The 25339-nt window shown below is 39.5% G+C and overlaps 1 protein-coding gene across 4 annotated transcripts in view; it reads right to left on the bottom strand.

Annotated features, from left to right (window-relative positions):
• Positions 1-25339, bottom strand: part of CDK14 (cyclin dependent kinase 14) — a 330859-nt gene that overhangs the window by 97878 nt on the left and 207642 nt on the right. For all 4 annotated transcript variants that reach the window (XM_064506052.1, XM_064506050.1, XM_064506048.1 and 1 more), the window contains one exon: positions 10203-10266. In XM_064506052.1, coding sequence (XP_064362122.1) covers positions 10203-10266 — 64 coding nt within the window. The remainder of the gene's footprint in view (positions 1-10202; positions 10267-25339) is intronic.

Here is a 25339-nt window from a genome sequence, read left to right as displayed (position 1 = left end):
AATTTTTATCCCAAATATACATTCATCAGCCACACTAGCAACTAGATCTCAGTGTTAAAGAGGTGGGTTTTCACATGGGTCCTGTGTTTCACCGGTCAAAGGTGATTTTTCATCACATGAAACAAAAGGAGGAATAACAGACTTCAATTTTTGTTTAAATCTCATAGCACTTGCATTTATTTACCATTCATTTCTTAAAACAGAAGGCCAAGCTAGTCAAACCTTGATTAAGTAGTCTATTCCTAACCACATGCTGTGTGAAGAGATCCCTACATAGGACTGCATGAACAAGAGCAAATATACATACAGTATTAATATTCCTTAATAGAAAGAAGTACCAATTGCTACCTTCCTGTAGCATGCTATTTACTATTAAGATTTTTAACAAATCATAGAAAAAAGTGCACGCTAATACACTTCATACCTTCAGAGGACAAGTCTAGGAGCCAAGATTCACTCTACTGGCTACAAAAATCATACACTCAGAGATACTGGGTGCAGTTGCACATATATTCTTATGGCAATAAGTGGGTTTAAGTTTCCATTTTAAATTTTCATTTGCTCCTCATCTTACAGAGCATAATTCACTCCAAGCCTCTTGTGCCACTGAGGTTTATGTGCTTGTGCCCACCAACAGCAACAGCAAAAAAGCTACTGCAGTAACAACTATAAAATGGAAGTAGAAATGAGAAATCAGAGGTAGGAGAGAGAAGCCATTTTTTTCAGCTCATTTATTTGACAAAGCTAACACATTACCAGATTATGCCCTTAAAGCAACTGCTCCCAAATTGTACTCAGCCTGAAGTTTCGGCGGGGGGGGGGGGGAAGCCTGTGCCTGAAAATTCATCCATTATGCCCAGCTGTATTAAGGGGTCTTATAAATGACAATACTTCTGCAAACCTTGACTCTTATTTCCTTTAGACAACTGCTCTACAGCATCACTATTACTCTATATGCATACTGTATATGCATACTTACGTGCCCACGTAGATACCTACATTCTCTCCACTGCAAACATCATTATCTGCCCGATAAGCAGGCTCCATCTGACAGCCTCGCATCAAGGACAGGTTCAAACAGAAGAGAATTTCAGCAGAACTCACTAGTGAGCTTATTAGCAGACCACTGAAGGAGCTACTGGTCTGCTGTGAGAATTGAAAAAATAAGCACTTGCATTTTAAGTAACATAAAACAAGATGAGGGTTTTTTTCTCTTTTATCAGTCAGAAAAACACATGAACTATTATACCTTTGCCACATTTGCCTTGAAAGAACCCTAGAATAGGCAAGAAAAGCTACACAAGGAATTAGAAGCAGACTACATTTTGATTTTTTAGCTCTTTTTTAACACTATTGATAATCAGCCTCTAGTCTACACCAAAGAACTTAAAATGCAGTTTGACTTCAAGGCATTTTTTATGTTGTTAATCAAAACATGCTAGCTAATATGCATTCCTTGATTAATGTTCTTCTCTGTTTAAAACCGAATGTGATTAGTTTAAATGCAAATATTTAAACATCACCATAATTAATATTTTGAAAAGTCTAATACACTGATTTCTTTAAACGGGTTTTCTTTACATTCAAACTAAATGTCTGAAGTGGCAAATACTGTATTGTAATATGCAAGACTTAGATACACTATTTTTTATTAAAGAGTCATTCTTAAAAATATGTTAACTAAAGCTATAAAGACAAGTGCTCATGCTCACAATTGAAATTTTCAAGTGCTATTTGCAGCACTAATGTGCAATTAGAGCTTTTACAAGTCCAATCACAACTGGAGTTGCATAGTAATCATATGAGTTAAACTTAGCTTTCTTGGTTGTCAAATCTACTTGCAATACAGAAGCAAATCCATTTCCCTATGGTTTCTCTTAAGAAAAATTACTTTAATTCCCTGCCCTCTATCTCCATTGCCTCTTGTCTCCCTTTCTCCTCAACTCTCCAAAAACTCCTGCTTTCAAAGAGCACAGTGAGTGTAAAGAGGAAGGACAGAAAGTCATGTGGGTGGCACTGTGTGTTTTAAGATATTACACCCTTGAAAGAATATCTTTTCTCTGAGTAAAGACCTACTGATGGAGATAAGGAAGATGCATATCACCGAAATGAAGAAAGCAGCTGTGCAAAACCAAGCTTTCGGTGTGTCCTTCTGTGCTTCCCAAACCGCAGCCATTGCAGAGCAGAAACTGTTATTCTTGAAATGTTGAAGCAACCCAACCCCTCACTTCATTCTCTCATCAGTAAAACTGGTTCGTACCATCAACCATAGGGTTTTGGAAGAGATCTGTATAACTTCCTTTGCCACCACAAAGGTTCCTGTAACTGCGATGGGATATATGGAAAGCTGTGAAAGACAAAATGTTTCTTGCTCATTTGCACCTGCACCTGACGCAATTCAGACCTTTCCCATTTGCACAATATAATTATCAAAGCAGACAACTCAGACTTGATCCTGGTTCTCATCAGACATACACGTAATTGAGAGCTACTCCCATCCATGTTATCAAAGGAATGCCTCCAGACTGAGAGCTATCCAAACACAAAAAGCTTTAAGTTTAATTTAATGCAACTTTATTTTAACATTCCCTATAATATTATGGCTTTACAATCATTTTCTTAAATTTCTAATCATCTCTTTACTACTAGATGGGAAAAACTGGAAGTAAAAGAGAGGTAACTAACCTGAGCCTATAGACAGAGATAATAAAGAAGAACATTAAAGGGGTGCTATTAAATTCAAAAAAGCAAAACTGAAAAAAGTTCTCCTCAAGTATGTAGTTTCATCTGCAAAAAAGCCCTGACATTCTTCATTTGTATGCTCACATTGCTTTGTGTTTAGAACAGAAGGAATACTTACTACTTGAAATTACTGAATAATTACTCCGAATAAATAACTGAAATTCAGTCGGAGAGAAATTCTTTTAATAAGAACTTCTTTCTACTGAGATGTAATCACAAATGAATCCTGTAAAATCATTACAGGTATGTACTGATGTATTAGCCAATAATGCCAGAGTAACAGTCCAAGCAACAGTAACTGATTTCTTTTATTATAATTACTTTCCCTCTTCACTATGAAAAGTCCCTACTCACCTCAGTCGCCAGCTATAACAGTTACCCTGCAGGGGGAGAGGGAGAATTCCATAACTTTTTCCGATCATTTGACACCAAAAGTAGAGATCCCAAGTACACAATACTGCAGAAAAATCACTGCCTTGCAATTTTGACATCTCTTCTACAGACACACAATATATCTGCAATGCAGAACTGTAGCCTCTTAAACCCAGCTTTCTAAATAATAAGCCTAATTTTAAATCAAGTCGGGATTCTTTAATATTGGCTATAACATTTTGATAGGAATAAATTGAATCCTCTGAAAAAAAAATTCAGGTGACACTCAGTGAGCTCTTACAATTGACCACTGGCCAACTGGAATCCGAATACACAAAACTATTAATTTTTTCTCAAAAAGTGTTAAGGAAGCAGTAAGCTGTTTTCTACATTCTCTAGTGAGCACAAATAGAAAATGTAATTTGTATAGCCAGCACTGTCTAAAGCACAGCATTTTCTCACAGTGCCATATTAAATGACTCTGCCTTTTAGCAGTGCTCACACAGGTTCCTTTGCACATACAGTAGCTACTTTAACTTTTCAGTTCCATGTAATTTTGTTTTTGGAAGAACTGTGAAAACACTGACAGCTTTGGTTCCTTTGGGTTGTGAATAACAGAGATTTCACGAAACACCAAATATTACAATTTTGCCGAAACTCAAAAAGAGGAATAGGGATTCAAAATTAGTTCTCCTTTACAGAGTCCTCCCCCTCCCTTCTTCAAGTACTCAGATTCCTTAAGACTACACATACACTGGTAAGCTAGATGCACGTGGGCCTCTCTAGCCCAGAGGCCAACAGTCCGTGTCCTGCATCAGTACTAATGCAGCGCCCTCCGACCTCCACCCACCAAAATAGGTGCCAAGCGTACTCCTCACGTGGAGCGCTCGGCATGCCGGAGATCACTCGCAGTTTCACAGCACAGACTCCCACATGCCTGGGAACATTTGCTGGCATCAGTATAGATGCAAACAGGCAAGATATTGATTCAGCATGTAACAAATTGTTGACAGGCTTTGGTGAAACTCTATAGGAAAAACTGTTAGGAAACTTTGAAAAGCCGTATGTCCTCATGAACAGCATTTCCATGGATTTGTGTCAAAGGAGCTCATTCTCTCAACCCAGTCCTATTCTAAATGAAGACTTAATCCTTTGTAAAAGCTTGGCTATCAATCAGCTGTTAAGATGCAGTTAGACGAGATCGTATTTCTAAATGAAACCTATATTTATTGATCATCTGAAAAGAGCAGCAGAATTCCTGAGTCAGAGCATCAGTTCTGCAATGTTTGTGTCAGTCACACGCTTAATTAAATCCGTGAAGTAACTGGCAGACTCTATGTTATGCAGCATTACCTATGAATGCTGTTTTCTAGTTGCTTTCTGTCTTCTGCTTCCTCCTTGAGCAGAGTCTCTTTCTCTTTATTCTTTTTATGCTCACTTTACAGAATCTCTTCTAAAAAAAATGTTCAATAGATGTTCCTATTGTCTCATAAAAGGCAGCCTTTGCAAGTATATTACTTTATATTCTGACAGTCTGTTGAACAGTGAGGTTCAGACTCCCAAATCATCAGCCCAAGACTAAATATTTAACTCTTTCTTTCTCCTAGAATTAGTACTGTAGGAAAACTGAGGCACAGTGAACATAGGAACATTACAAAGCACTCTCACATTCTCCCCAAGTATAGTTCTCCTAGGGTCCTTCTCGAAGAGCCTCAATTGAACCAAAAACTCTTTGTCCCATGCTTGCATGCTTCCAACTAGCTACTTTTAAGCTTTCAGAGAAATTTAGGAAATGCTTGTGGATTTGTAACAAAGAATGTATTCACTTCTCCAAAGCGATCAGACATAAGAGGAGAGATTATATCAGTATTATAAATCAACAGGAAGTTCTCAACCTTATTACCAAGTTATTTCTTCTCTTTGACAGCTAAAATCTCGTCATGGCCACTATTACCTCATTTATCTTCCATAATGTTTTGACCACCTTACCTTCTCCCACTTTGTTCACTGATGATAATCTCTGATAAATCTCTATTCAGCTTCCCAGGATAGAGATTACACAGCATCGGTCCCAAACATGAATTGAGAATGTAGGAAAAGCAAAAGCTAGACTTAAGTGCAGTTGTTGATAGGAAAGGCTTATCTTGCTCAATTATTTGGACAGGACTCTCAATCCAGAAGAAAGAATGTCTGGAGGAGAAAGGAAGATAAGACTCCAGACTAAGAAGAATGAATGATTTAATGGAGATGGAGAGAATAATACACAAAAATCAGAAAGACTCAGGCATGAGGCTGGTAATGAAGGAGCTTGTTCTGGAATGTAGCTCCATTTCCACTCGTGTAGATGAGACACAGTGGATGTCCAGATGCCTGCTTTTATTTTGCTCCTGGAGACACTGATATAGTGATGTGATAATCCATGGCTGGATCTGCTTTAATGCAGCAAATCTACACACTTCCTAAAGCATTGCAACAAAACAGTAAGTAGTGAAAATATCTCCTCCAAGTTATCTGTCTTAAGTTCATTTTCACCATATACAGTGTCTGTCCAGTACCCTGCACCATAGGGCTCATTGCTGGATGAAACCTCAAAATTTTTTGAAACATCAGCAACATCGTCATAATTTCCTTGAACAACCTTTTTATTTGAGGACAGACAACTCACTTTCACAGTGATTTTGAATTGCTGGGTTTCTTTGGTGAGTACAGGAAGACACACTCAGGATCATAACAATTATAACAGCTTGGAAGTGAATCACAGAGGAAGCCCTAATGTCTGAAGTATTTCAGGATTTTCAACTGAACTATTCAGATAGAGCAATCGTTAAAAAATATCAACCACGGAAGTGATTTAGTAAGCATGAAGTGTGTGCATGTGTGTCTATGTGCACAGGAAAATATATCTCCAAACACCAACTGCAAGGACTGAGGCTGAGAGACAGAGAAAGCTCAAAAACAGGCCAGCTTTATCTTTGTATAACTCCCATACTATTTTCAGTATTTGTAAGATAGAAAGTAATCCAAGACCTCAAAGTAGGCAGATAAAAAGGTGAGAAAACCTGTATTTTAATGGCAAAACAAATAATAATTTTATTTTCACAATTACAGGCTGTTAAAATCACTGAGGTTAGCAGTTTAGCTGATCTGGAAACACCTATGGCTTAGAAACGCATCTCTTACTCAGCCTTAGAAAAGTTTCCCCATGTTAAGACGTCACAGATCATCGTTGTTTATGCACTGGCTGTTTTCCATGATAATCATATCCTTGGCCACTCTAGTGGAAAAGAGACTAATGCCGTGTGTTTCAGATATTACTTGTTTCTCCTAGTAAAACATGCTTAGCTTCCTGCAGCACAGGACTATGTCTTACCAAATCACAGCATAATAATTAGTTGCTTCAGTCTGTATGCAAACAAAAAATACGAAATTTTGTTTCCACTTTCCTTTGTCTTCCCAACTCCACATCCATTTAATGGTCCCAGCATTTTTTTCTTTAACGACAGCAACTATTTCTTATTGATACTTTGTGTTAAATTCCATTGTTTTATGCTTACACAACTCAGTTTATAGCACCAAAGCCTTGCCTGAGTGGATGTTGATATTCTCATCACTAGCACTCTCTGCACTTCTCAAATAATTTATCACACTTACTGTTTGCAACTATCAGTCTTAAAATTCACAGTTCACACTAAGCATAGGAGTTACTTTATTGGGATTCTATCCAACCCTTATACATTGGCACTAGCTATCTGACAAAACGAAGTTAACCCCACATCATCTATATTTCAGTGCAATAATTTCACAAGTCTTGAAGAACAATGGAATCAGTTCAGATTTTGTGAGACTATTTCACATTCCCTATACAGCATTATGGGGCTAAGGAAAGGAAAAGATTAAGTCATTTTAAATGTATTAATCTGAGAAGTAAATTAAAGCATTAACTCTACCACTTTTTCTCTAAAGAAGTCAGGAATAAAAGAGTGTTTCAGTCCAAAACACCTAGAAAATTTTGTCTAGGGTGTAACTGTTTCAAAGACAGAGGGTCTAACAGCACTTTCAGACCCACAGGAAGGGGAGCATGGCTGGCTGAGCATCTGCAGAAGGAGACAATGCAGCTTCGCACAGATGGGAGTGAAGGAAAGCTTTTTTTTTTTAAAGAAGCAATAGAGAACCTGGTATCCATGACTAAACAGCTCCAATGACCCTAACAGCATGAGCAAATAGTGTGATTCCAGCCCAATCCACAGGTCAGAGCAGTTTGTGCAGAGCCTGCCTCAGATGCTAGTATCCCAGCGTGATCCCAGAGGTGATGTGTTTTGCTGCTCTAACCATTCCACATTTTGCCAGCAAAAAGTCCAGTTACTCGATTTTTGGGGTACGTAAGGCAATTTCTGTTTGTCCAGTTAGATTATGCTTTCTACTGTAGAAGAAAAAAGTCAGTACATAGGAAGCGTAAGAAAAACACATCCTTTTACCAAGGCCATGAAGGAGATGGTGGGGAGCAGGAATGGAGTACAGAATATAACACGTATGTGTTTCAAACAGTGACAGAAGACAGCTTTTGCTGTTGGAGCACTCCCGTACCTCCGCAGCGTATGGGAATTAAGGAGCTCAGCACTCTGCATTAACAGGCCCTAGAAAGATCAAATAATTGCCAGCCAGGATAATAATTACTTTGACTTGCAAATCTGCAAACTTCACAGAGGTGGAAGGAATTTGAAAGGACAAAGAGCACACCATGCAGAACTGGTGAAAACACCAAGTGACCGCTCTCTGTCTTGCAGGTATCTTTCCTCCTCTCCCAAACTGCATTTGTATACTTACTATGCATTCATAGCTGACAAAATCCATACTCGGGAACAGAGAAAATAAAAGCAAATCTAACACAATGCCTGTCTAAAAATTAGATTTATTGAAGTGCCTACTGTGGATTTATTTCCTGATGCTCTGTGGTAATAAACCTACATCCCTTAACGCCCATCGAAGTCACAGTGGAATTAAACTGGGAAGTTTCTTGGCTGCCATCTACTGTTCAAAACTTTTCTCTAACAAACAGAATAATAAAAAGAAGAGCAAACCCAGGAGATGCACACCAGCAACTCCAACTTTTCTCCTCCCCTTCACAGGTCTTGGATAAGAACAATGTCTTTGGAATACTGTTTAAAAACAACATGTTTTGTAAGGATTCCATGTATATGCATTTGGTTTTACATTTCAGGACTTCTTTTTGCTGGAGTCAGGTTAAAAACTCTTTAGATTTATTATCATGACGTGCTATGACTAAACAATTTATGCATTTTATGGTAAGCAGCTGTGTCTCACATCCCCTTTTTCAGATCTTTTGAGGATGTTAGGTCTGAGTCCTTTGATAACTTACCTATATTTTTGCAGACAGATATTTCAGCCAAGTCAATGCTCATTTAATTATAAACTCACTTAAACAGCAAAAATAGAGCCTATTACCTACTGCAGAACTAAAGCTTAATAATACTCTTTAGAATAAATCATTTATGAAAATGATTCTTTTTGTCATAATGCACCTTGAAAGGCTACTCATACCTGCCTTGTAACCAGTACCAAGAACTAGAAATGCAAAAGCCTGTAAACTTAATGACGGTGAAAAAATGGTAGTTGCTAAGAAGTTCTCTGTAGTAATTCACTAGAGAGCACTGGAGAGGGATTTTACGTATAAAGCATTAAATATAACAGCACTAGGACAGAGACTGAAAAACAATGTTCAGCGAAGCAGTCTGCCTTCGCTTTCCTCAAAGTTATGCGTTGTTATCATGAATAAGCCCAACAACACATTCATTTCTCTCCCCCTCATTTTCAGAGGTGCCTAGATCTCTGCCCTTGTCAACTCCTCCACCCCACCTCCCTCCCCTTCGCTACACTAAAGAAGCCACTGTGATACTGCAGATGTGACCAATGAGACCAGCTGGAATGAAAAAGGAATAATCTTCATGAGGTCAGATCTTGAAGAGGAATTGGAAATTAGTTTTAAATGCCAAAGAATGCCAGGTTGTCATAGTTTATGAGAAAAGCTAAAAGCACTATTGTCTGCAGTAAAGCAGACCCCAGACTTTACTGAGAGTTTACTTAGCCCTGCAAGGAGGAGGACACCTGAAATGTGACTCCTCAGTTAATTCTGCCACCCACTTCATTTATACAGAGGGAGGACAGGTCACAAATAAGACTTTAGTTCTATGCTTATATGTTGAAGACTCATCTAAACTATACTGGAAATCAATTAAGTGCTTAACTTGAAAGCATCTAGTATTCCTCTCTACCATCTGCATTAATTAATACTTTTTAGCCTGATGCTTTAATTGCAGAATCATGGAATAATCTATACTGAAAGGAACCTCTGGAGATCACGTAGTCCAACCACCGACTCAAAGCAGGTCCAACTAGTTCAGGTTCCTCAGCCCTTGTCCAGGCAAGTTTTCAATAGCATGAGACACCAATGCTCTCTGGACAACCTGTTCCGGTATTTGACCATGCTCACCAGCCAACATGTCTTCAGCTCATTCACCTGTCTCGTGTGTGTGTGTGTGTGTGTGTGTGTGTGTGTTTATCTATTTATCCATCTATCTATATCTCACCTCTCATATTGCTGGTAGGCTGATATATATACCATGTATACGTGTGTGTATACGTACACATACACACACATACATATGTGTCTGTGGACAAAAAAAACTGTCTGAAAATCAGCCTACCAGCAACATGAAAGGTAAGATGCGTAGTAGCAAAATATGGCAGAAGGATGCAAGCAGGTCAGGGCTCATACTGTAATAAATAAGGGGAAAAAAGCTAAAGAAAGCAAAAGAAATTATACAAAAGAAGAACACACACTGGGTGCCACAAAAAGTGAGCAGCTAGAATAAGTGCATTATGGTTTGTGCAGTGCTTGTCGGATCATTTTGAAGCAGCACTGCAGAGGTTCATTAATAAGTTAGGAGCTGCCAAAAATAACACATGTTGTCTTCACAACACAGTTCCCAGCCTATGGCCACAGTAATTACACCTGTGTCCTGTGTTTCCAGGGAGCGGAGAATTTGGATGAACTTGGTACTCAGACTTACCTGGTTTGAAATGGGGTAAAGAGTGGATGCCAGGCCAGGTATCTTCATTTGGTGTTCCAAGTACCTGTGCACAAAAAGGAAAAAAAAAGAAAAAAACAAACAAACACTGCTTTAATGGAAAATCCTTGACAATTCACAGCATACGCATAAAGCCATTCCTTCAGAGAGCTCCTCATACCTTACGATCTGAACCTTAAATATGATTAATAATTAGGGGGATAAGGGGAAGGAGTGAAAGCGTTAAAAGGTCAAAGGATTACCATGGTCACAAAGCAAGATGCTAGTGGAGCCAGTAAGGCACATAACAGGGCTCTGTTCCTGTCAGGAAATCAGATTGCCAATTTAACCCATACACGTTAAAGCTATTTTCCACTGACAAGTGTCAACCTACCTGTATATCAGAGAATGCTGATGTTAACAGAGGCTAGACTTTTGAACTCAGAGATCACTTAGATCCTTGTAGGCTTAAATAAGCTGAACAGACACCTAACAGATGTTAGGACAGAAGATTGACAGAGACAGTGAAACAGATGACCAAGAGCAGAACATGAACAAGAACACACAACAAATAGTTTTATTTTAAATGGAGGCAGTATGCATAAAAACAGAAAATCTTTAGGAAATACTGACTTTATTGACTCATGCACTATGTTTTGTCTCTATGAACTTCAGCTATCCTCCTTCTTGTCGTTTCACTCAGACTGACTTTCGGCAGCAAAGTGCTTAATATTTCTCATGTGCATCTTATATCCTCTGCTCACACAGAAAGGTCACCCCCCCCCCCCGTGTCTTTGGCATGCATAATAAATAAATTGAGAGAGCTGCTATAATTAATTCTCCCCAAACTGTTTTTGCTTCATGAGACACAACTGTCAACACTTGCTTTAAGTGGAGCTGAGAGGAGCACTTAAAATAGCAGCTGCTGAAATAGATTTCTGAATGACTTGTGAAATTTGATATTTGAACATCAGGATCTTCCTTGTTACAAATTTTTATGCAATTTCTAATATGAATGAAAATTCTAGGGACTGTGTTCAAAATTTGTTATAACCTCGGGCCCTGGAATAAAAAGCTGATACTTTAAAGTGAAAGCATTTCACACCAGTGTGGTGCTGGTTTTGCATTGCCATAAATGTATAAAAGTCCCCTGCCCCTACCTGCATTGCCCATTTCCTGAGCAAGTGTTTTGGACCTGCACAGCTCGGGTCACTGTGACACTGCGTGGTCATTCGCACCAGGCACAAAATGGGCACCAAGTTAGTTTGAAATTCTTTGGTCCGATATGCAGAGATTTGTGAAACTTCAGGGTCGGCAGCAAGATCTATACTGTGAGTCATTTGGAGTTGAGTTTTTTATTGTGTCTGCTGCAATATATGTGTGCATTGAGAGCATTAAAGGAAGGCTCACTCTAGCATATTTGTTGTACTTGTTAAGCTATGTAAAGTTCTGCTCTTGTCTACAAATTAAAGCTTAAAAAAATTTTTTTTAGAACCAAGATTGGTAATCCAGAACACCAAAACTTTTGCTTTGAGCCTACCACACACTTATTTCATAACATTTAGAAATTGACTTAAAAACCTGAGGCAGAAGTAGATGACCTGTTAAATAAATATAAGTTGTATCTACAAGGTATTTTGTAAGTTTATGACTCTAGAGCCTGCAGTTTGTTAAGTAATTTACAACACTAATATAGATGTTATTTCTAATCTGAGAATGTCAATTTAAAGATCACCTTTCTATAGTATGCCTAACACTGGAAATACAGTAAGTAAATGGTCTGCTTTAGACGTTGTATGACCAGTAGGAGTTCAAAGCAGGAGTCGAAGAGGTCAGAGAAACAAAGATAACAGTATTAATTCAATTAGACAGACTAATTTCACATGGTTATTTGGACATACAAGTTCACTGATTTTATTTGTAAATTTTATTTGCAGAAGATTGCCTTCCATATGATGAAGCATGAGTTAATCAGCACTGAAACAGGAAGAGCTGGGCCCTGCAACCCTGATTCTTCACAGTACCAGTCTTTGCTCTGTTACTGCAATTCAGGAGAAGAGCATAGTAACGCACAGTCACATAGGTCTGCGACTAAACAAAGAATGAGAACTTAGGAGACACTGTTGACACACTGTGTCATGATCAACGCACTCTGGTTTTGCAAATAACTTGCAAATAACCAGGTATAAACCAAACTCCTACCAGGATGGTGCCATACACCTCCCAGACCAGGAGAGGGAGCCCGCGGATCAAAAACAGAGACTCTTACTTAAGTATTCTCAATTTAAACTAGAAAATATGCTTGTCAACTTCGTAGCATATCTTAACAAATCAAAGGAAAATTCTCTCATGAAATGGTATAAATAAAAGAAAATTAGGACATACATCTAAACTTATGTTCTTAATTCTCTATTATTTTAAATGAGACAGAGGCAGCTAATACACGGTACAGATGAATATTAAAGCCAGTCAAAAAATCTGAAACTTCCAGTGAAAAGTAGAGCATTTATCAAACCAATGTAATGTCGAACTTGGAGCTGAGACATGGCTTATTCCAATTTACAAAGTAACATTAGGCCCAAAACAGAGGGCTTGATGGGAGATCATTTTTATAATGAATGTTAGAGCATTTAAGAGCTAGCTATAAACTAGTTTGGTGCAATGAAGTGCTCAAACCACCTACAACACTTGTACCTTCTAGCAAGAGTAGCTGTCAGGCTAATAACTAGCAGGTTTTTCCATCGTCCGAATGCCTACTGTTCTTAAGGTAGGGACAGATGGTAACACAGACAAGAATCCAGACACTATTTTGTAATGCACTGTACAAACAGTATAAAGATCATCCTACCGTACAATTTATAACATAAACAATTCAGAAATATGCAACATGTAACACTCATCAAACAAGAAGGCAAAAGTGAAATAACTGTGTTTTTAATAAAATGAAACAGTCACTGTCCATAGGTATGTCAACATCAAGTGATTTGTAAGCATCACCTTACAAGTGATGCTTTTAAGTAGTGCTCAATCCCATTTGATGAAGTGGGATTAGTCACCATAAAGTACTCAGCTTTGATACCTGCTATAAACAAAGCATAACGTGGAATTCACATGACACCACAGTGGAGGAGAATCTGCCCTGTTTGGGGGCTTAAAAAAGAGAACGAAGGGATCAAAATGGAAAACAGAGCCAGAAGAGGAAGGGAGAGTCCAACAGGCTTCTGCTTTTACTCCCAAACACTACCCCTTAGCAGTTTGAATGGTTATCCGGACCAAAAAACCGGCAACAATTTGGCATTGCAGAAAAGCACCTAACCCATCATACAGGTGATCTTGCTCTAGCAAACCCCTGGTTCTCTAGCCAGTGTTGGAGAGCAAGCCGAACCCTACCACTCCCAGTGGAAGAGGAAGACGCAAGAGATGTGTCAGCCTGGGACAACCACCTATGGCTGACCTCCCAGCCTCGACTGTCCTTTCATGCTCCACCACTTACTTCAAGTCCCAAGTATGCCACCAAGAGTTCTGTTTCTTTTTCATTTCTATTTTATGCCTATTCAAAAACATGAAAATAAATACCACTGTCACAGCAATCAAGCCGCAGTTCAACAATGGAAATAATATTTTATTTACCATGAGGGCTGTTTGAAAGAATAAGACTAACTTACACTTTTTCTAAACGAGATTGAATTTGCTTGTCAGTAAGGTGAACATTCAACTTGCATGTTTTGATGCTCTGTTTAATTGAATTACTTCTATAATGAAATATAATGATATATAATGAAATAAATGAAATATAATCTACAGTTTTCAAATTTGAAAGGAATTCCATGTTTGTCATCGGCCAAGTTGGTTACGGTTTCTGTCTGAAAACCTCAAAGCCTCCTGGGGTTTTGCTGTTCCACACTATATACAGTTACAACATGAAACACTCTGAGCCCATTTATTCCCTAACAACAGGATAAAATGACCTTAACTTCTCATTTGAAACTTGCTGTTCAAAATCGGGACCAGATTCTAATCTAATTTGCATGGTGAGAATCTATTTATTTGAAAATAACAGATTCACAATACATCAGGGTACTGAGGGCCAAACACTCTTACCGCCAGTAGACCTTGTTACAGTTCGGCAACAACAATCCACAGAAAGTTATGAAAGCAGAACCTGCTGCTCAAATATCCACATACAAGCAAGAAAGCTTGCACAAGAAAAGCGATATAACATATTAAGCTCTATTGCATTGCCTATATTCTGCGAAAGCATACATTTCTCATTAAACTTTCAACTTAGTCAAAAACCTAAGAGTCCTCTCCATTTTAGTTAAAGGAAATGTAAGTTAGTGGTTTAGACTTGGCTCTTGAGAAGCAGCACAAATCCCAGGGTTGCCCTACAACAGCTCCTTCACCCATACAGCTACCTCTGGCAGCAGAATTCCCCATCCAGTCTGGAGAGGAGATGATTATGTGATCTCTCTCTTGCAGTCTTTCATGGTGAAAAGCCATTTGCCAAGACCTCTCCTGCTTCTATCTGCTTCAAAATCTGCCATAAACAAAGGCAGAAAAAAAGCTTTCCAGTGATCAGCTATTGCCACACTCCCCTTCTGAGGTTTCACCTTCAAGGTAGATCTTGACCACATCTTCTTCCACTGTCAGTGGGAGTGCTGTATTACTACCCAGTAACACCAGTGAGCAGAAAGTATGTGTCATAGTGGGGAGTGAAGGGAGACACTTTCTTCAGCTTAGCATTTAGTCTTAGCGTAACAGGTTAAAAAAGATTCAGTGACTGTTTGTATATTATGCACGCTGACTCAGAGTCTGCTGACTGACAGCTGCAGCTACGCTTCCTTCTACTCTGCTGGGCATGATGGATGACAGCTGAGTGTCAAGTTTAATATCCAAAAGAGAGATAGAAATGGAGTTGTCTCAATACCAGTATTTTCTTTACATCAGGAGCTTAGCAGCTCAGTTTCTTTAAGAGACAGTAAATCTATCAGCTTGTGTTATGCATTTACACACTCATTGCATACAAATTTTAAGTTCAGGAAGGTATTGATGTTCCAGGTTTCTTATGCAAAGCGAAAAGGTCACCTCATTGTTCTCTAGAAAAAAGGTCTATCGGTTAAGATGGCAACAATATACTTACTTGGACTAATGAAAATACAGACCATCTTCCTCTCCATTGTCCTTGAGATTAAAAACCTCATTCCATTAAATGCTTGGCAAAAATGACATATATTCCCCTTAACCAGAAATCCATGCTAATTCTAAGTTAAAAGAACTGAAGTGAGATCATGCAATCAAGGCACAAAAGAGGAAGTGGCAAGACAGTGCCCTGCTGAGAGCACTCTGGTCATTAATTCTTTTTTACAGACAAGGAGACAAAGTACAAATTTAGCAGTTTTGCTTTCTTTTTTCTAATCTTTGTTAACCTTGTTGTTTAGGATGCAGTTTTCTGGGGACAGGAATGTCTCCTCCTATACAAAAGGACACTACAACGCCTTCCTCTTCTAAGCCTGAAAACTGTATTTTAGTACAAATGATTTTTACTATGTAGTTTTACTCTTCCCTCCATCCCCACCCCCATCCCCCCCTTTTTTTTTCCTTTGGTCGACCACCATCAAAACATCTCATCTTCCTTCCCACACAGGTAAGGAAGAAAATACCAGCTAAACATACCAAGCATACAGAAAACCAAGTGAGGTAATTAGTATGATTCCTCTTCAGAATGAAAGCATTAAAAGACAACAGCAGAAAATTCTTTACAGACAAAATCAGACTTTCTATTTCTTATTTTTAACTTTATATATGTAACGAGTTGTCTTTGTTGCTTCCTTATGGCCCTGGAAATGCTACCAAAAAGTCATTAAAACATACAGGGATGCTATATGGTAAAAGGAGAAAGAAATTCAACACCCACTCATTTCATATGAACTAAAGTAATGTGTAGCAGAATATGTTTAATGTGATCTGCACCCATTCAGAACATCAAATCAGGATTCAGGGTTTACGAGAAAACATCAAGGCAGACCTAGCACTCCACAGACTGTCCCGACAGGTTTAAGAGAGATCCACAGGCTTATAAAAAAGCACTGGGAAGGTTTGATCTGCTAGTATCTTTAACTGCTCAATTAGGTGAGAGTTTTCTTTATTCCAGAAAGGACCTATTAAGCCCAATTAAATAAATACTTTACTTTGAATCACAGCAACAGCTCCGTCAATGATGCCTTTTAGAAAGGAATCCTGTCCATAATCCAAACTATATTGAAGAGAGATCAAAATCAGAGCCATTTCATCTACATTTCACAATGGGAGAAAAGCGAGTGTGAAACAGAAGCCATACTGGGCTATAGCATTCTCCACCTAAAGCTAATCAGCATATCCTCCCATAACACCCTATTTTAGTAATTTACAACTTTCATAAATGTTCACATGGTGGGAGAAACGAGAAACCGGTTCTCATGATTTAGGGATTCTTACTAAAACAGTTCTGTGAACGAGACAAATGAATACTAAAAACACTATGAAAAAAAGCTTTGACAAACTTATTTTGAAAAGCAAGAGGCCTATACTGTAGACAGGGGATGTGAGATTAGCAATGGAGAGTGGGGGAAAAGGCAGACTCCTGATAGAGATTGCACATTCCCCCAAACTACTGAAAACACGCAACAATTTAGCCAAATTACAAGTTAATATAAAACCATAGTATATGCTGAAAGGAGACGCTTTTTAGCTCAAAAGTGAAATGAGGGTTCCTTTGGGAGGCCTGTTGCATGCTACAGTGGGGTGAAGCAGCAGAACTGGGTACCTGTCACTCCAGCTTTCCTAATCCCCTGTGTTTAGTTATCTCCTTCAACCAGCAAACAATCTAAATGTCAGAACGAAAACATCCTAGACATTACACCAGACTTATGCATTTCCAATTTCTGCATTTGGAGCTGCGGAAGCTATAAGACAGCTCAATAGGCTGAGACTGATTCTTACTAAGAATAAGCCCTGTAAGCTTTTATACACCTTGAAGCTGTGGATAAGGAAAAGACTGGGAAGGAAACTCATGCTTAAGATTATAACTGCCCTCAACAGATTCCTCTTCTCTCTTCCAAGAAGGCACGTGAGCATTTCTGGCATTGTTGCTTGTGAGCGCTCAAAGAAATTACAGAGCTGGAATTGCTTCACTAAGGAAGACCTCGTGCAAAGCAGCACCTGCTCCTTTGTGCTTCTTCTGCCGTGAGAGGTCTCTTCCTTACCATTTGGGAAGAAATGGAGCCGTTTCCTTCACTGTGAACACAAAGGATCAGAGCAATTTTCTGTCAAAAGGAGTCCCTGCTCACAAGTCTTGCTTGTTTATGTATCCTTTAAAATCTGCTCTGATTTACAGTGGACAGAAAGGCGTACATTCTGCAATTCATATTTGCTATCCTCTTTGTGTTGTAAGGCTTTTGGAATAGCTCACCCAAACAGACACAGTCCTCTCCTAAATATGCCCTTTAAAGATTTATTTCAAGGTTTTCTTATTGACCTTTTTTTAACTGAAAAAGAAATAAAAGGCAGAAATCTGTAGGAGACTTTTACAAAATGTACTTCCGCAAACCCTGCTGTGCTGGCTCAGCAGCTGGTTCATTTGAATTCCAGGTATGTAGTATACAGGTTTTGGAAACACTGGCTTATCAGCAAAGCAATGCTGCCTTTGGATCACAGCCATTTTTGAAGACCATAAAGCTGGCACAGTTCACACTCACACATTCCTGCTGAGTGTCACAATATCCAGTCTCATTGGCACGGGCTAAGATATACCGTTTCATCAGGATATTTAAGGGCCTATGGCTGTCATTCAGCCAGAGAGCTCATTTAAATAATGAACAGACCAAATTTATGTAACTTCTATGAATCATCATAAAAAATAGCAAAGAAAATCTTTTTACTTGAAATAAAAGGACATTTCTTCACAACACCATTGTTTAACTAAAACTATTTAAACAAACCAGCACATTTTGCATCAGATTCATTCCTGACAGGGATCATCAGCACATCGGGACCCAACCCAAGGGTTTAGTTTTCATAGAAACAGACCCACATTTTACCAGAGCGAAATCCCAAGCCGAAGCAGTGAGACACACTGTACTTCTTGGATACTGGAAACCCTTTGTCTCTGGCCTAGTGCCTAGGCACAACACATCTGAGGAATGAGTGTATCTCATTATGACAGTGCACTAGCACTTGTCATTCCTTATGCACAAGGAACAACATATGCACAGCACAATAGAACCTCATTACGTGACAGAAATACATTTGCAGGGCAAAAGAAAGCTGTTGTAGTAAGTCAGATAGAATATTATTGCTGGGCTAACTGAGTTCATGGCCTGGGGAAAAAAAAAGCATTATCGAGAAATTTTTTTTTTCTCACTTAAAATCCTGGGCAGATAACATATACCGAGACCTAGATATTAAGCCTGGTTCTCAGCACCACATAACAGCATGCTACTAGAATCAGATCAGATCATCCAGAAGTTTGCCAGCTTCTTATTTTGCCAACTAAGATCTTGATCTTGTAATAATCTCAATTTTGAATAGAATCATGCAGCCACATGGAGCCCAGTGAAGCAGCAGGTATTTTGTCAAGTTTTTTTAAGCAGCCATTTGTTCAATCTGCAGTAAATGAAGGCAGCCACTCATGCTGCCATTTGAAGAATGCACAGGTCCAGGTGTTCAAATATTTCTGAAACAGTGAGTGCATTAATAACGAGCTCCAGTCGTGTTGGGTATATACGGTAGATATAAGTGCACTTTTCCTGGATGTCTGAATACCCTGCTGATTCTGGCACTGAACCTGATCAGAATTCCCAATCCAAATGACTTTACAGAATGTTAAACCTTATCACTTATATCCATTTCAAGTGGTTCAGCTTTAAGTGTGCCTCCCACAACAAACCACACCATGATGCTTAGTGTTTCAGCATTCATCTCAAACAACAGTATTTTGCTACTAAAAAAGCAGGAATTTTATACATTTGACTATCCTTCTGGATCATATGAACAGAACATGCAAGCAGAATTAAAAATGAGCAGACTCCAAGCAGTACAAAAAGTTTTTTTTTTCTGTTAAAAAAAATGGGGGTGTGGTGTGAGAGAGGGAATGCCAGCCTACTTTTGATGGAGAGACATTAGCCAGAAAAGCAGCTGGGACATTTAAAATGATCCACTGCAGCCTGATGGACTAACATACTTTGCTCTGGAGCCATCTGAAAGTTTCCTTTGAATTTTCTGATACAAGATCTACCCACTTTCCCGACACTTTCTTTACCCAGGCCCTTGGCAGTCCAGCGTAAGAGGGATGTGCTCATTTCCCTGACCCCATGAGGTACATGCCAAAACATTCATGTGGCCAAGAATCCTGAGCCATACCACATACCTCAGAGAGCCATGATAATGTGGAAATCCAGAACTCATGTGCAGGTGACAGGAACTCCTCATTGGACCCCCTACTCCACAGCTGGATGCTGCTTGGTCCCAGGATGATCTGGAGATGTTGACTTAGGCAACTCCTTCGGACTGCTCTCTCTTCTCCCACCCTCTCTGTCAACCAGCAAAGCCCTGCTGCTCACCTGACATAGCTCCAGCATATAGGCCACCTTGAGCTCCATATGGCTCAAAAGCCATAGAGAAGCAATCTATGCATTGCAGCCTACTACTTTAGGAGAAGTCATGTATGTATTCCTACCCAGGACTAGAAACTTGGAGCTCCTGGGATCAAAGGCAAACTAAATTCCCAGGCTGGCAGACTTCCCTAGTTGAAGTAACAAGCTTTCTTTGAGGTCTGGGCAGTCAAGGGAAACAACAAGCACCCATGGCATGGTTCATCAGCTCTTGCACTCTACCAGCACATTCACCATGTGGCTGAAAGGCCTTTCCTAAAGGCATCAAGTGTCAGGAATCAGGAAAGGAAAGAAATCAGTATCACCAAACACCCTGTGGCTGAAATTAAGATGAATTTAGCTAATTACACTGTTGTTTGCCATTAAGCAGCAATATGAAACTTATACCACTGTTGTTTCATTTCAGCAGAAAAGAATGCCATGTGCTTCTGAAATGGTAATTTGACAATACTTGTTTGATGAGAAACTTGGGGGGAAAGGGGAGTAGGTGTAGGAAGTGGTTTTTGAAAGAAAGTCAAATTTTGAGATGCTCAAATTTCCTGAAAATTGGAAACTGTGATTTAACCATTTATTCATCATTTAGCAGCTGTAGCTTTAACAGCCAGCTAGCAGGTGGCCTAAGACCTTTCGTTTTACTTTTATTTAAATGAAGGTGAAAGCAGGTGTAGCTCAACAGGAAGAGGCAGCTGTACTCACAGCTTCAGTGAATTGATTTGTTTTCTTTGACACTAGTGCACTCAATAACTTTGCCAATGACTTCTGAGCTCTCAAAAACTCCAGGCAAGAGGGATTAGGGTCTAATAATCTACTGTCCCCATCTAAAACTGCTCTAACCTACATGCAGGCCAGCTGCAGTTGCAGGCCTTTCTCTTGGCAGACTCACTGTTGGGCAAAAGGGAACTGCTGAAAGGCAACCTTTCCCCTCTACTCACTGGTGAAGGAAACTGGGCAAAAGGGGATTTGTAGGACGTATTACCTACAGCTCTAAAAGGAATACAAGGGGCTTGCACTGAAATGATAGATGACCAAAGTGTGAACGAATGAAGACAAAACCTCAAAAGATCAGGACTGCTGAACACCTTCACACCATGGTCAGCTCTTTCTCAGCCAAAAAAAAAGGGGGGGGGGGGGGAGATATGCAAACAGAGAAAAGAAAACTTGTATAGCCACATGATAAAGACCTTCTGCATCAAAGAGCTCCAGTTAATACTCATGGAGAGGAGAGAAAGAATGGAGTTACAGTTACTTACCCCCTGTATAGTAAGGTCCATATAATGCACGGTCTGAAATATTGACAACACAGAAGGCTGAAAAATGGGACCAGGCACAAGAACAGTTTAATGACTACATTCGTTTTTCAGCATGAGCTATGTTGCTATTACAAGAAAAAAACCCAACACTTCAGAGGCAAGTTTTAAAGACTTCATTGTAGAAAAGGAGACATTATAGCAATAAAACAAGGCTAACAAGTTATTAGAGAAAAATCAAAATCAATCTTTCAGCAGCGTAAGGCGCAGTTGATCCCTCAGACTACAAGAGGAATGAAGACTAGCAACAGGATGTTATTATGAGGCTAGTTAAAAGGCTGCCAGAGCAACAATAACATGAAAGCATCAGTAAGAATAGGATGACAAGTCAAAAGTGGATGAGAAGCTGCACTAAAAGTATCAGTGGTAAATGAGAACCAAACAAGAGATGCCTGGGATAAGAAACAGGTGTTTACTATCACTATTCTGAGTTTTCAGCTACATTCACTGATCTGATAAACTCTCTTCATGGAACAGTGTACTGCAGAGATTTCATGAAAAACTACATAACACAAAGAAAAGAGGATTTACCCTGGCTACAGTTGCTACCCTGCTTTGAACTGCTGAGCAGTTGATAAAGTGATATGATAAAGTGAGGTCAGGACCACACCTCCACCCTTTCCTTCCCATGAGAAAGGAGCAATACCAGAGCACTCCAACCATCGGATTCAGCAGCATAAGAAGAATATTATTGACCAAATAGCACAGCCATGAGATCAAAGCAGACTATACCAAAATGCCTGGAAGCTCAAATGTCCAAATTACTGAGGCCTCTTTGTAAGTAATTAGGGCAACTTCTTTTATTTATGCAGAAATTAGATAAATTAAGAAATTTATTTTCTGAGGAAATTTATTTATGCAGAAATGAGATGAGAAATGAGGGCTAATCAACAAATTGACAAAATCCTTAACTGTGTTCCCTCTGATTTTACTGAAAGGTCAGTTCAGTGATATAAAATTTATGAAACTTTCCTTTCTCTTATGAGAGAATCACAACTACTAGCTCCTGTAAAACAATTACATTCTGGATGTACAGAACAACCTTCCAAAGGTAGTATGTTATATGATGAAATTGAGTTATTCCATCAATTAACTGTCTTTTGAAAAAGGATTACAGTACATTCACCAAGAGTTTCTTACTTCCCTTTATAAAACACCTATTGATCTACCTCTGTGTTAGTAATTTTACATTCTTAATCTTTCTTGAAAGGAAATAAGCTAGTAGAAAACAGAATTAACAATGATGGTATGAGACATGATAAATTAAAGCACAATAACATCTCTTTTAAAGGTGATTCTAAGTTTCTCCTAGAACTATTTGATCCTGATACATGATGCCTTTAGGAAAGGCCTTTCAGCTACAAGGTGAATGTATTGGCCGAGTGCAAGAGCTAATGAACAATCACAGATTCCAGTAGCTTTATTAATAGTAAACCTAAGCTTTTCTGCACACAAGAACAGAAAGTAGCATTATGAAAATAGTAAGAAGTGATGGACACTGTTCTGCATTATGAGTTAAACATGTTTAAACTTTTCTAACGCAAACCGACTGATTTATGTTTCTGACAATGATCCTTTTCAGGAAAAACAGTTGACAATAGACACATTTTCAAAATAAAACCTGATCTCAGGATCTCTCACATCTGGTACATCTATTCAGAGTAACAGATCTTCTACAAAGAAGGTCTGCAAGGTGGGAAGATTAAGGAGTTACAAGGGCTGTGGACTAAGCTTTTCCAGCCAACAGTGTTAGAGGCAATACTAGAAGCCTGCAAAGAGTTATGCAGTATTTAGATACAACTTTTACTGTAAAGCCTTCTTTTGCATTCATAGCTCATGTTAATTTTCTAATGATGCCAGCTAAATATGGGCAAAACCACTCTTGTGCTGGCATATTCAAATCTACAATAGGGCGTTCACCAGCACGTAAACAGAGCCACAGAAATGTCACCCTTCAAAATAGACAACGTTGCAGCAGCAAAACTGATGACTTCTTAAGAATATAAGTCTTTTTTCATGGGTGTAGATTACATTACCTTATTTCACAGTAAGATGGATAGAAAAGACTGCCCACCCTGAAACATTAACAGAAATTATACTCACAGATGCTCACAAAGGTGGGAGAGGTAGATAATATTCCAGATGGTTTTGCTGCCATTTGGAGGGACCTCAAACTGGAGAAGTGGGCTGAGAGGAGCCTCATGAAGCTCAGCAATGGGAAGAGGAATAACCCTATGCACCAGTGCAGGCTGAGGGCCGACTACTGGAGAGCAGCTTTGCAGAAAAAGACCTGGGGGTCCTGGTGGACAACAACTTGAACACGAGCCAGCAATGTGCCCTTGTGGCAAAGAAGGCCAACAACATCCTGGGCTGCATTAGGCAGAGCACTGCCAAAAGGTCGAGGGAGGTGATCTTTCCCCTCTACTCAGGACTGGTGAGACCATATCTGTGGTGCTGTGTCCAGTTTTGGGCTCCCTAGTACAAAAAAGACATGGACTGACTGGACTGAGTCCAGTGAAGGGCCACAAAGGTGATTAAGAGCCTGGAGCATGTCAGACAAGGAGAGGCTGAGAGAGCTGGGACTGTTCAGCTTGCAGAACAGAAGGTTCAGGTAGGATTTCATCAATGCTTACATATATCTGAAGGGGGGGGGGGGCCGTAAAGAAGACGAAGACAGACTCTTCTCAGTGGTGTCCTGTGACAGGATAAGAGGCAATGAGCACAAATTGAAGTACAGGAAATTCCATTTAAACATAACAAAACACTTTTTTACTGTGAGGGTGGTCAAACACTGGAACACGCCACAGGGAGAGCTGTGGAGTCTCCATCTCTGGAGATATTCAAAACTCGACTGGACACAGCCCTGAGCAACCTGCTCTACTTGACCCTGCTTTGAGCAGGTGTTGGACTAGATGATCTCCAGAGGTCCCTTTCAACCTCAACTATTCTGTGATTCTGTAAAGCTTCTGTGGTTAAGAATTCTTTTGCAAAACCTATGTTCCTTGATCTCAGGCCGCTCTGTACCCAGAAGGGTTAAACGGAAAGCCCAGAGGAAGTACAGCTTTGGCAGTGCTCTGGCAAGGCATGTGAAAGCTAGAGGAGGAAGACTATGTGAGATCCAAAGAGGGTGGAGCACAGATGCACAGAAGGGAATGCAGAACAAGAGGGCCTGAGGGGCAGGTCATCTGCAGACTGCCCCAGCCTGCCTTCCCCAGCCAAACCAGCTCCTAAACCCTTTTTCACACAAACCGTGGTGGTCTTTCACTCGGCACTGCCCTGTTTCTGCCTGCTAAGCCAGTGAAAAGCTTTTCACCTAAAAAAATAGGGTTTTCTATTGCTGGGGAAGGCAGGGGGCCTTCAGTTTGCTGTGCATCTACCAGTGACAGTATGGGAGAGGAGAGACATACGGAGGCAGGACCATGGCTGCCAGCAATTAGACTGCCTTTGGCTTCTGCAGACACACAGACTGAAGGGGCAGTTCCACAAAAGTTTGAGCTAATTTAAAGCAGCAGCCTCACAATCCCATCCATCTTGGAGTGGTACTGCCACACATCAGAGGCTTTAATAAATTGCTTCATGAATGGACCATGGCAGAAAACCAACCCAGCAAAAAGATTTTGAAAATGTTCCCCTGTTTTAGTGCCATAAAGCAAGAGTTCACCAGCACCAGAAAAACACCTCTACCAGAAGGAAGGGGCATTTGACTGAGGAGCTAGAAAAGGAAGAAAAGAGAAGGGAAGTCAGTACGATGGCCATGAAACTAATATCAGCTTAAATTCTAATGGAAGCAAATCCTGGGCATGTGTCCTATGTTCCCCCACTCTTGACCTGGAAAGTGGACTGTGTCCCTTCCCACTTGGCTTGCAAATCCATGCAACACATGAATCAGATCAATTCAGAACACTGTGTCTGGTCTACCTAGCCTAGTATTATAAGTATAGCATTACGATTCATAAATAAGATTAATTTCTGATGCGTATGTAAGAGCAACTGCAGAATATTTTTAAATATCCTTAAAAGGAATTGAGCAGCAGTTGTTTTCAAGCATAAACCCCTCTTTACCACATAGCAAAGTTTATTCAAATTGGAAGTTTCCAAGATCATCTGATTCCTCAGCTGAAAAAGATATAAAATCTAACTGTAAACTTTCAGCACAATAAATAGCTGCTTAAAAAGCATTCTTTTG

Source organism: Dromaius novaehollandiae, chromosome 2, assembly GCF_036370855.1.
Source record: "Dromaius novaehollandiae isolate bDroNov1 chromosome 2, bDroNov1.hap1, whole genome shotgun sequence".
Classification (NCBI taxonomy): Eukaryota; Metazoa; Chordata; class Aves; order Casuariiformes; family Dromaiidae; genus Dromaius; species Dromaius novaehollandiae.
The sequence above is the reverse complement of the archived record's forward strand: the minus strand, read 5'-3'. Positions and strand labels throughout refer to the sequence as shown.